The 12,968-nt window shown below is 41.0% G+C and overlaps 1 protein-coding gene across 1 annotated transcript; it reads right to left on the bottom strand.

Annotated features, from left to right (window-relative positions):
• Positions 1-713: 713 nt before the first annotated feature.
• jam2b (junctional adhesion molecule 2b) lies at positions 714-9,119 on the bottom strand. The gene is made up of 10 exons (XM_053877398.1): positions 9,031-9,119; positions 6,865-6,930; positions 5,141-5,251; positions 4,929-5,078; positions 4,099-4,280; positions 3,927-4,035; positions 3,755-3,862; positions 3,263-3,281; positions 2,531-2,570; positions 714-2,397 (listed from the first exon to the last, which is right to left on the bottom strand). The coding sequence occupies exons 1-10, from the start codon at positions 9,077-9,079 to the stop codon at positions 2,359-2,361; spliced, it is 873 nt and encodes a 290-aa protein (XP_053733373.1). The 5' UTR covers positions 9,080-9,119; the 3' UTR covers positions 714-2,358.
• Positions 9,120-12,968: the final 3,849 nt, after the last annotated feature.

The following is a 12,968-nucleotide window of genomic DNA, read 5'->3' as shown; positions in this document are numbered from 1 at the left end:
ACAAACAGGATCCTGGCATAGGTTCCTGGGGAGTCCAGATGCTCCTGAACGAAATGAAGGGCCTGGTTCACTGCATCGTCCACAGATCTGTTGGCTCTGTAGGCAAACTGCAATGAGTCCACGTGAGAAGCAGTGATGGATTTCAGGTGTTGCCGTGTTCGTCAGCCTGTACATGTCATATGTAGACTTGTCAAATTGTTTAGGTCATCCTGATTAATCGACTGTAAAAGTTGTTAGCTGCATGTCAAAGTGAGAAAAGGCACACAGCTCAACACACCAGAATAGTTCAGGTGATGTTCACCTTCTGGAAGCGCAACAACAATGCATCAGGGAATAAAGCTTTTCTGAAGGGTGGAAAACATCAACCAACAAATGAGGCCAAGCGGCGGTTTGAGGCACATCAGAAAGAACTCTGCCTGATGATGTTTCAGTGTTGATGCTTTCACCATAATAGTGACAAACTGGAAACCTTCTCAGACTATGTTCTTTGTGGCAGCTGGCATGAGAGAGCAATAAAAGGGTGCAGGACAGAGGAGGAAGAGACAAAAATCTAGAACAACTCACCTCAGAAAAAAAAACAAAAACAGCGAATACAGAGAGGAATGCGAAATAATTTCATTGGCCTCATTTTGACACAAATCGTGGTGTAACGGTATTTTTTATACCAGTACATAACAACAAAATAAATAGTCACGATTTTATTGTATCGGCTTTATTCGCATCTTTTGCACAGTCTCCAAACGATAAAACACGACAAGTTCTTCCAACTTCAAGCACTAATGTAAAGCAGAAATCACTGCGCAGATCAGTTTAAATATTTTAGCGATGACGGAAGCAGGAGCGAGGAGATAACTACAGCAAAAGAGAAAACAATAGTACTACTGTTGGCAAACAATAAATAAACCCACTCGCGCTGCTACCGGGATGGATTCGGGAAGTGCTCTGTCGCCACCTGGTGGTGAAGTAAGCATTTACATATTCCCTGCAAGAGCAAAGCATGAAAATTTCCATGATAAAATCCACATTTAAAAACGGTGAGTAATTGTCCATTCAAACTAAAAGGGAACATGTGAGTTGACTGGATACATAATCATAGTGCTTGAGGCTAGTCTACAAAATCTATACACATAAAGCAGGAAGTGCTAAAGGTGTGGAAAACATGTTTTCAGGAAAGGGTCAGACATACACTGTGCAATTGTCTAACAAACTTGGAATGCAAATGGTTTCATTACTATTAGATTTGAATGGAGCTTGGTTGATATGCAACGTTAAAAACACATCCGTACTCAAGTACGACATAGAAAGAACTGGTGATCGCCATCAACTTTGTGGCATTATGCACTTGGCTCTGAGGTATTTTTACTTTTGGTTGTTTCCCCCCCTAGATATAGTGTTGTTCTTCACCATAACACACAAAATATGACTTCAAAATTCCATCACGAGATACATTTCCCATAGTACACATGTACTACTCAAACAGAAGTACATGTCATGTACTTAAGTACATGAAACTATATAAAAACATCTAAGGTTGTGATCACTGACTTTACGCTGAAAATTCCAACTGTGTTAACTGAACATCATTGGGATAATGGAAGTCGGTCCAGGTTTGACTCCAAGACAGTGAGTGAGTCACCACTGACTGTACATGTTTTTCCAAAACATCTTAAACATATGTATGCAAGTTCACATACCGGCCATGGGAACTTGTCTCTGGCTCATTTAATACAAAGATGTTATAATTAAATATCAATAATAATCCTTGAAATAATGAATATTCCAATTGCAGTCTGCTACGCTCAAGTTCAAAAAAGTTCATTTCAGTTGTGGCTGGAATCGCACAGTGTATGTCCGCTGGTCAAATTGCGAATAATGTCTCGGTTGTTTTGCCATTACAACTCATTTTGTGACAGAATATTTGGATTAAAACAATTTCAAAAGTCCAATCGTCGGTCAGTGTGTGCAGACACCTGTTCTTTTTCTGCTCAATTCACATTACAGAAGTACAGTTAACATCACACTACAAAAATACACAAAAACGCGTAGAGAAAAATAGCATCTATAAGAGAAATAAAATGAAGAAGGTAGGGAGAGGAAAAACCAATATAAGTCTCAACAGATGAATAATGGCCCCAAAACACACATGATGAACCGCTAACAGAGTTCTCTTGAAAGTAGAATACTTTTTTTTTTTAACCAAACTGTCAAAACAAAGAAAGGTGAGGAATCTGGAAGTGTGTTATGAAAACTGCAGTTTTTGAGAGATGAATCTGTACATCCAACACGTCGCAGTCACAGGGTCGTCTGGAAGGAAGTCATGCAACATTCCCAAGTTCGTGTTTTTTTGATGTTGTGGCATCAGATCATGAACGACTGAGTTTGTTTGTAGTTCTTGAGCTGCGGATGGAAAGGCAGACAATGAAGGGCTTCCTTCAATTAGCGGCAGGCAATCGCAGCCTTATCAACAAACGCCGACAAAACTTGTGTCAGTCAGCGAAAAGACTTGATAACACGCTCTTTGATCACTCACGTTGCGGATGGGTGGAGGCGGAGGTGGGTTGTACATGGCGCTGGGAGACAAAGAATAACAATAACCATTACATTATGACCAGAGAGATGGGAGGCAGAACTAGCATGCAACCTGCTGCTGCCACATCGGGTTCACTCTGCTTCATCTGACTCCATCTGTCCAAGCTGAGTGTAGAGACTTCGATTTTTGTCTGATAACTATTTTTTCCTGATATAATCTGACATCCCCTGTCATCTGTCGCTTCCAACCAACTGCTTTGGAAGCTGTTCTGACTTGGTTTTATCTTAAAAAAAAAAAAAAAAAAAAGCTAGCTTCATATCCATATGTTCATTGCAGAAAATGACCAATTTCTACATCAGATTTTTGTGTTTGCAGCACAGGCTTCAGTCTTTGAGGAGGAATTTCCAATAACTGATCAAGACTGAGATCTGAAACCACATACAGGAGCTCAGCATTTGGCACTGGTGACCCGGTACAACATTCGTAACAGATTCAAACCCATGACTCCAGACTTCATGCGCGTGGTAGCTACGAGCTTGAGCAGATAATCTAGATCAAATACATTTCCAGCCCGAACATTAGAAACAATGGCTGGGGAAGGCAGAAGAGCACCACTCTGTTCCCCTCCTGAACTGAGCACAAAGACACACCGATGCCCATCATGATTGTCAGATATAGAAAAAGGAATTCAACCGTAAAGAGAGAAAAGTCACGATTTGGAAACAAACTTACCTTTTGCTTTTCTTCTCTTCTGCGTAGAGTCACGTCAGGGCAGAATGAATAGGAGTTAGTTTCAGTATAACACCAACATCTAAACATAGATCCATGCATCACATATCCACAACACTTCAGATCACTAACAATATCAGCTCCTTGTTTTCAGAACTCTTTCTCAGGAAACACAAACTCTCTGCAGGCCACGAGGAAGATTGAAACAAACAGGTGTCACATGACAGGCTGGTGTTAGTGTGGCAGGCTGCATCTTCATCTCTCTCTGCATCTCAAACAAACTTTCATCCCTCTTCTCCCCAAGTCGGAAAGGCACATGCTCTCCTTTAAAAGATTACCATCACCCACATCCTCTCAAAACTGTAAACCTCCCAGAGCTGCCTCAGAGGCGGATTATCATTCCCAGAACCAACCGAATCTGATTGGGTTTCAGTTCTGGCTTGCATTTTTTGTGGTCTTAATTGATACCAACAATGGTTCATACCACAAACTCACTTTTGCAGCAGCCTCGGCGTCGGCAGCAGCACACGCAGACGCAGCAGAAGAGGATGAACACGACAAAGCCCGATGCTCCTGCGATCAGGATGGTCAGGTTCAGAGGATCTAGGAGAGAAAAATCCCATAACATTTTGGCTAGAAACACCAGACAGATATTGTTAAAACTTACAGTCGATGACCTTCAACTGCTTCGCCACACAGCTCTTGGGCGCCCCCACACTGTTGGACGACTCGCAGCGGTACATCCCCGCGTCCACTTTCGACACGCTTTTAAACTTCTGCTCGAGAGAAAGAAGGCTTTTAATGCTGCCATTTGAAACTAAAAAAGTGGAGTGGCTCACCAGGGTGCCCTTGTTAGAGTCGATGCTGAACGGAGTGTCGGATGTGGCCATGAGGGCTTTGTTGTCTTTGTACCAGCGGTACGTGGCAGGAGGGACGCTCTGCTTGTCCTTGCACATGAGTTCCAGACCCGAGCCCACAAACACAGAACTCGGGACTTCACAGGACGGCACATGAGGCGGCACTGAGTGGAAGAAATGCAAAGTATTTTCAGAGATTCTGTTTCATACACAACTTTTGCTGGCAAAATGATGCAGACAAAACATACGGGGAGATTCGTATTGGAAATTTCTGCATACTAGGTTAATAGTGTTTTTTAAGTTACACTTAAGAAATCCAACATTTCTTCCTCCAATCGCAAACAGGAAGTAAGAGTTTATTTATCAAAACGTTGCTTATATCTGGACAAGTCACGTGTGAGAATGTGTGTTCCGATGACTGGAACATGCTTGAGCTAGCTGTCATTCCCAACTCCGACTTCCGAGCTTTTTGGGACGCAGCAGGTTATGTGCAAGCAGCAAGTACTTATTTCAAAATCCTTATGATCTGACTAGTCAGAGCATTGACCAGCATTATTGAGTGCAACTTCTTGCACTCTGACAGCTACAGCTAGCTGACGTTATGAGCCAGCTAGGATATCTGTCCTGAACTGGCCCACTTCATACGTGGATACGTGGCTCCACCTTGAACACTCCAAGTGTTTGTGGCTGGTAGTTATCACTCTGCAACAAGACACACTGCCAAGTGACATTTGAAGAACTTGACATTTGGAATGGTTTCAACATCAAAGGGTGAATAAATGGGCAGGTTCATGCTTGTCCAGGAGTCGTACCGAGGACTTTGAGGGTCACTGTAGCTTCACCGAGATTGTTTCTATCCCGGATGGCGGTCACCTCGCAGCGATACTCCCCGGAGTCCTTCTGAGTCACGGCGTGAAGAGTGAGCGTCCCTCCGTCGATCTTGGCCCGCCGCTCATACGGTCCTGCCGAGACAACGGACAGGTGTATAGAGAAGAGAGGAGGAAGAGACAAGTGAGGAGCTCACCAGTGAAATGCTCGGCGAAGTAGACAAAGGTCACATCCTTTCCTTTCTTCTTCCACTCGATTCGAGGATTCTGCTCCAACTCAGTCCTGAACTCACAGGACAGAACAGCATCTACAGGCAGACAAGCACCATCTCCTCATCACACTGCGTCATTGAGCTTCCACAGTAGTTATATAGTTATAACAGGTGATTTTTCAGTCCTAAACAAACCATTTTAGCTGCTCTGTGTGTTCTGACTAGAGGATTGAAAGCGCTTTCCATCTGCCCGTGGACTTGCTTTGGCTGAATTATCGGGTCTTCATCAAATGTTAGTCGTGTTTTTGGATGCTACATTTTCTGCTTAAGAAAAACGGTTTTCATTTTTAAATTAGCATTAGCTTATTAGCTCATCCATTAGAACAGTGGTCTCAAACCTGGGGTCCTCAAAGGGCTGCAGGTTTTCGTTCCAACCAGTCGCCTTTTCACCAATCAGGTGTCATTCGACAGTGAGTCTGGTGTTGCTTGTTTCAGCTGACACCTGATTGGTTAAACTAGGGGTTCTTAACCTTTTTGATCTCGGCCCACTGAAGTTATAGAACTGATTCATTACTCAATTTTCATTTATGAGCAATAACCGTATTTAACCTACATACATGGAAACAAATCAAAACCTGTGTGAAATGACATAAAACCATGTGATCATCGCAAAGATATTCATTTGTCATAGAAAAAAAGAAAAAATATACATTTGATGCAAACTGTTGAGAAAATTGGAAAAACTGAATACAATTCTGAATAAAATAAATATAATAAAACATGTCTAAATATGATAAAATAAAATATATTTTATTTAAACTCCAAAGATATAAATAACGTGTAAAATTTTCAAAACTGCTCCAACAAGTGCTTTCATGAACAGTTTTTACAGTTGGGGGCGGCATCACTTTCTTTATCATTTTTTCTTTTTAAGAACTTCTCCATAGTTGTCAACTATCACAGATTTGCAGCTGTCAAGTCAATTCAGTGACACACTACTGACACCATATGTGGTTAATGTATTAAAACTGAGCGTCTCACAGCCCTCACGGCCCAAAGGTGTAAATCAAAAAAACTTCTAGCGGCCCTCAAGGAAGCCATCGGCCCTATGGTTAAGAATCACTGGGGTTAAACTGTGTGTGCTTGTTGGGTTGTAACAAAAGCCTACACTCACTCCTGCCCCTTTGTGGAGCAGTGCGAGACCCCTGCATTAGAACAACAAGGCTATTGATCAAAAAGTGACACAAAACAGTCTGATTTTTTCACATAATATTACCAGGGACGACTCAATACCACTTCAGTACGAGAGGATCGATACCTTGTACTTGAACTGCTTAATCATGTCACCTAAAAACACCACACCAAGTTGGCACAACTGCTTTGACTTTATTAAAACTGAAACGTTTGACTGGGTATTTATAATAGTATAAAACAGCAAAAACATTGAAGTAGACAAAAAAACAATGCTATACACCTTGTTTCACGCACCATTGTAAAGTAATAAAGACATGTTGACGGGACACAAAATTAAATTAAAGGATATTTGGGCCTATAGCTTGAACCGGTCAATACCAATAGCCATGCCTAAATGTTTGTATCAGATTTGAGGGAGATATTTTGATGCACGGCTGACACCATTCCCAGCATTCAGTCCAGCACATCACATTTGTTACTAGAAATGACCAAACTTTCTTCAGTAAAGAGCCTACCTGTGTGCTCATGGACCTCGACCACAGGTTTTCTAGTGCTGACTGTCACTGACTCACACAAAGGACCTGCAGCGTCAGAAAATAAAAGTGTCCTGAATAAAAATCATAAAAAGCAGGACTGCAAGTTCAGACACAAGAATAGGACATTTGTAATGTGGTGTGTTGAGCTAAACCAAAGAAACACATGAAAAGAACTGTTGGAAGAATACAGTGTTTGTTAGTTGAAATGACAAATACAGATCATCTTGAAGACAAAAGCTTTGCCATGATTTCTTCCGTCGGCAGCTGCAGTCCGACTGTGCTCTGGAGCTGCTGGTGCCAGGAGCGGTGTAGCGTCGGAATGCAGGTGATGAATGACTCGGTCGGGCCTCTTCATCCAGACCTGATAACCCCCTGCTCCCGAACGCTCACTCTCTGACACACAATCCAGCAGCATGTACACATTCCTTCAAGTCGCAGTAATGAAGCGGGACGGCTACATGCACAGATGGGACTGTGGATCTGAAACAGCTGTTCCCAGAGACAATACAGCAGTGGCGGGGCGTACGGTGATGGAACCGTGGACGTTACCGAGCAGCCAAATCGTCTGCTCAGTTGTGTGTCGGGCACCCAGTGACAATCCATTCAATGGGCTGTTTAAAAAGATTTTTGCTTTTAAAGTGTTTTTTAGAAAATGTGTTCTCTATAAAATATATTCATCCAGTAGAGGACGTGAAATCTGTTGCAAATTGCAGCACGAATATATATATATATATATATATATATATATATATATTTTTTTTTTTTTTTTTTTTTTTTTTTAAGTTCATGCAAGTATGAAAATCCATGTTGGATCAGGGGCAATTTGCAACACGAACAGATTTCATGTTCAACACGAACTGTGTGCATATATATATATATATATATATATATATATATATATATATATATATATATATATATATATATATAGTATATAGCTACCCTTCACGTGAATAATAATGCGGGTTATTTTATTTCTTTAGCCATGTTTGCGTTCAAGACCGAATTCCACATAGATGCCATTTATTTTGATTCTAAACTTCCTTTTCACATCAACAACTCAGTGGCAAGAAATAAAATTGTATTCAAAAAAGGTAGCTTGCTTCAAAATGGGGCTCATTTTCTCTAATATTTCCTGGCTTGTGTGCAAAATACAAAACACGAGAAACTGGCAAAGACCCAGCATCCAGCAAAATATTTCATCTAAGAATTAAAAATACAATAATATTCACAATAACAATTATATTCATAATTACATGACTGTGGCATTCGCCTCCCATGTGTTGGTGTGGATAAGAAGCTCTTGTCGTCTCGTGTTTGTCTCGTGTTTGTGCAGTACACCGGTGGAGAGCAAGTGGTTTTAAGCACAGAAAGGTGATGATTTATCAGGGGAACCTCACCCCCCTCAGCTGGCGTGGCACGCGCGCACATAAACACACAGATGAAGTGGAATCTTTCAAAAGTTCTGCTCATCGCTTGTTGCCAAATTGATCTGCAAATAAGTGCCACGTGACCTCGCATAAACACGTCCGTCAGTGTAAACGATGGCGCGTTATCATAAAGCGCGCGCGAGTTTTTCATCTGCGGGTCAGAAAAAGGGCATCAGCCAATCACATTCCTGCGCCATCAGCTCGGGGATCTGAAGTTCAAACGGCATCAAAGAGGCTCGAAAGTAAACACGACGCCCCAGCAGCACCGGGCAAGAGCACTGGCAGCCACTGAGGTCCCTGAACGCATCATCCCGCCACTGCCATTTAACAGGTTTTCTCATTAACCACTTCATGTAAATATGCTTCTATTAAAGTAGTTTTCCACACAATCTTTTCAATAAAAATAACACTAACTCACTTATGAGTTTCCAAACATTCGATGAAGTATAATAACTAAATTAATAGATGATAGATAATAGAGGATTCTGCAGTCCAGATGATCCCACAGACACATGAGTTAAAACAAGTGGAAACAGTGCAAATGCGCCGCGGACACGCAGCGCACCGAAGCACCCAATGTTTTGCAGTCGACGGTAAACTCCACATTCAGAAGAAGCTACACGACCCAGTCTGTCTTCTCACGCCAGTCACCAGGAAACTCACAGAGCAGCAGCAAAAACAAACTTTGGGAGCGGAACAATGCAATACAACTCACTGTGCAGCGAGATGAGGAGAAGAGGGAGCATGAGCATCGTGGGCTCCATTTCTGGGTCCCGTTCTTCTCGCTGACTGAGGTGGGTCAAAGTTCTGCTGCAGCTGCTGCAACTTTTAGATGAGGCGCGTGCCCGTGAACAAATGACGTAGGCGGCGACGCGCACCGGCGATTCCACCATCAACTTGCCTCGATGAGTTTTTTTTAATAATTTACTTTAAATCTTTAATATTAAATCACTGTATTGCTCTATTTAACAGTAAAGAAAACTATGTTCATGCATGAGTATGTATACAAAATATCAAATATATAATAATATATACCAAAAATATAATATAATATAATATAATATAATATAATATAATATAATATAATATAATATAATATAATATAATATAATATAATATAATATAATATAATAGCCGCTTGCTCAGCAGCAGCATGTAATGTATCACTTTTTATCATTAAGGATTTATGATATGATAATTTATAAGACCGTTGCCATTATTATTATGTATGTATTTTCTTTTTTCTTTAGGCACTACATTTTAATCGTTAATCGGATTGTTTATTCCTGTTTATTCCTTGAATTTAATATGAATTATAATGACGGTACTTAGCACGGTACTCTTTATGTCTCTGTGCTATTATTGTCAATTCTTTTGTCAATTTAATGTTTTTAATTAAATCTATTTGTTTTTTATGCATTTCTTTTTCGAAAAACTATGATAAATTAAGCCAGCAAAATAATATGACAAATAATAATCTAGATTTTTATCTGCAGAAAAAAGAAAACAAACATACCTAGGCAGTGATAGCTGTGGAAATGGTTTAAATTAAGAGAAAAAAAAATGTTAATGATAAAAATGCAAACGCAACGATAAAGTAGATGACTGTTCGCAGCATATGCATCACAAATTTTTTGTTCTCACAAAGATTTTGTTTAATAATCGGTTACGTTAGTCAAAATATTGAGAGCACAAAAGTATTGACTGTTATGATGAAATGATGATAACACCCTTTAAAAAATGTAAAACAAAATAAAGCTGTGTTTATTTGATCACTTATTATAATTTCAGTTTCACCATGTATTTGATTGTATTTACGTGATTGCAGCAGGTCACAAATTCACAAAACTAAACAACCGTTATTTGATTAAAAGTCTGCAAATCTAAAAAAAAGTGTCAGCACTTCTACACAAGTGCGGCAACTTTTCACGACAAAATGTCTCGTCATGTCTCGACAGCAACGTTACTAAAAGCATTAAAGCTCACCAAGCACAATCAAAGTGTCCTGTAGAATAGCACTATTCTTTTTTATTTATTCAGGAAGAAGAGCTGCAGAGCTGCAGCAGTGGTCCTCTTGTAACTGAAGCACAGCGCGGCGGCAGCTGCAGCTCCAGCTACTGTGTCCTTGGATATTAGATTTCTGTCCAGCAGAGCTCACACACAACAGCACATTGTGGAGCCGGCTGAAGTGCACACATGCTTACAAGTGCGGACACATGCACGCGCACACACACACAGACACATAGAGGCAGTGCATGGGCACACGTGCGTACAATAACACACGGTGCCCACAAATGCAGCAAGTCTCTGCTGCAGCACCTGTTGACCATCAGCAGGACCAGCTGTTGGTGTCTGACTGTTGATGTCATGTGACACACACTCTCACACACACACATGTCCGGATCATCACTTTGCACAAGGCTCACTCACAATGGAGCCTTTGTCATCATCTGAAGTGGCTGTCGACATATGAACCTGCCATAATCCAAAGTTGTCTTTTTCATTTTTTTAATTGCCTGAAGCATTTGTGTTTATGTTCAGAAAGAAAATCGGATTACAGATTATTACAGCTGCCACCTGTTTTGGAGGGAATAAATCGATAAAATTTGTTTCATGAGACATTCAGCGATGAATGTGTTTCTTATTCTTCAAATTACTTTTTTTAAACTCACCCTTTTAACTGTTGAAATGAGTCATTGTTAACTATCGTTTATTGTTACAGCTGTCATTACATTAGAGTCATTGTTGATCATGGATATTACTCCTATTATGTTGTTTGAACATGATAATTTTCTGTTTTAATTGTATTTTATATTATATATTTTATATTTTAAGTGTGTTGTGTGCGTGTATCACATGTCACATTGTTACATATTGCCATTACTGTTTCTGCAAGTCGAAAGGTCAAAGGTTGAGGAACTTCGGGGTTGCAGTGAACTTGATTCCTCACTTTGTAATGTTCAATATTCACCACTGGGTGACGCTGCCCGCCCGTATAGGTGGCGGGCCGCGTCACCCAATGGTTTAGTAAGGTTCAACTTCAAGCGGAGCAGACGAACCGATGGTTATAAAATATTATAACCATATTATTTATTATGATCTGTCGCTCTTCTTTTATGTAAATCAGATAACGAAATTAAAAACTGTGATAATAAATCTCACTTAAAAAAAAAAGAAACGGTGAACAAGCACAACGGAAGTCCTGAAGAAAATCCACTTCCCTCTTTTGAGTCCTACCGCTGCAATGACTCTTTATCTCCGGTAGAGGTCTATGTTTTTCCCTCCATCTTTGTTTTGGAGATGAAAGTCCAACGAGCCCATGAATCCCTCCTGAGCCTTGAGCGGTCGATTCAAAAAGTCCCTCACTTCACTATGACAACAGTTGGCATAATCCCAACTGCACAAAATTTTTGTTCACTTTGATGGTCATTATTAGGAAAGAAAGAAACTAATGGACAGGTTTTACCCGTTGACCTCTGCTGCCTCTAAGAGGTCTCTCTAGCAGGATGAAACCAGTCAGGAAAAAAGTTTTGTCGACCTCACTTGACCTCTGCTCATCTCTGACTTATACATATACAGTGGTACCTCGGTTCTCGACCACAATCCGTTCCAGAAGGCCGTTCGAGAAGCGATTTGTTCAAAATCTGAATCGATTTTTCTCATTGCAGTGAATAGGAAAAGAAATAATGCGTTCCAAGCCTTAAAATAGTCTTTTGTAGGAGTGAATGTAGAGTGTCTGCTGCAGGTGCGCTGTTCCTCTATGTGTGTGGCTGCTGCATGTGGGAGGGGTTGCCGAGTGAGTGACGTCTCTCCAGAAGTGAAGAGGTGCCCGGTGCGTGTCCAGCTCTGAATGTGCGCTTCTGTGCAGTTTGGCTGTGACAAAGTCATAAACCAAGTAACGCCCACAACAGGACATCAAACCCTGGAGTGTGCGCTCCAGCCTCGGAGGTGTGGAGAGCGAGCACCTCCCCTGTGACACTCTACCACGGTCCAGTGTGGAGACAGGAAAGATTTTACACCTCAATATGAAGAAAAAACAGTCAGTAAATGTAGCTACCACGTCTGCATACAGAGGCTGCACACTAACAAAGCGCATCAGCTGTTTTTTATGTCTTTACCGGCATTTTTTTGGGGAGTTTGAGTTGTGGATTTTCGTTCGAAATCTGAAGCAAAAAAAATCTCGAAATTTTTGTTCGCACTCTGATTTGTTCGAAGTCCGAGACGTTCGAAAACCGAGGTATCACTGTAATATATTTAATGTATTCTCTCTTTTCACATTAAACATGTCTTCTTCCAGCAGACGTCAGTTGCCACAAATCCGTTCACGCCCCAATTTGAGTCTTGACATTCTCGACTCTCCACAGCACCGACAGAGGCATTGATAGATTGTAATCTGTTGCTGCGGTATGTGGACGCAACCAATTCCTAAATCTGGTCTCCTACTTTTCAATGAAAGAAGCTTATCACCCATTAACTGATGTGTTCACACTGGCGCTGCACATGCGGCTACTGTAAAGTCTCACATGTCTCCGTGTGTGACTCATTTTCCACTGGCCCGCAACCTTTCCACGACCTCTGGATTACCCCGGGTGACTGGCAGCTCTTATCCCCCCGTTGAATGTGCCGACCTCCTCACCACAAATATTCCTCAAC

This window comes from Synchiropus splendidus, chromosome 10 (assembly GCF_027744825.2).
Source record: "Synchiropus splendidus isolate RoL2022-P1 chromosome 10, RoL_Sspl_1.0, whole genome shotgun sequence".
NCBI lineage: Eukaryota > Metazoa > Chordata > Actinopteri > Syngnathiformes > Callionymidae > Synchiropus > Synchiropus splendidus.
This window is presented reverse-complemented; position numbering and strand designations above follow the sequence as displayed.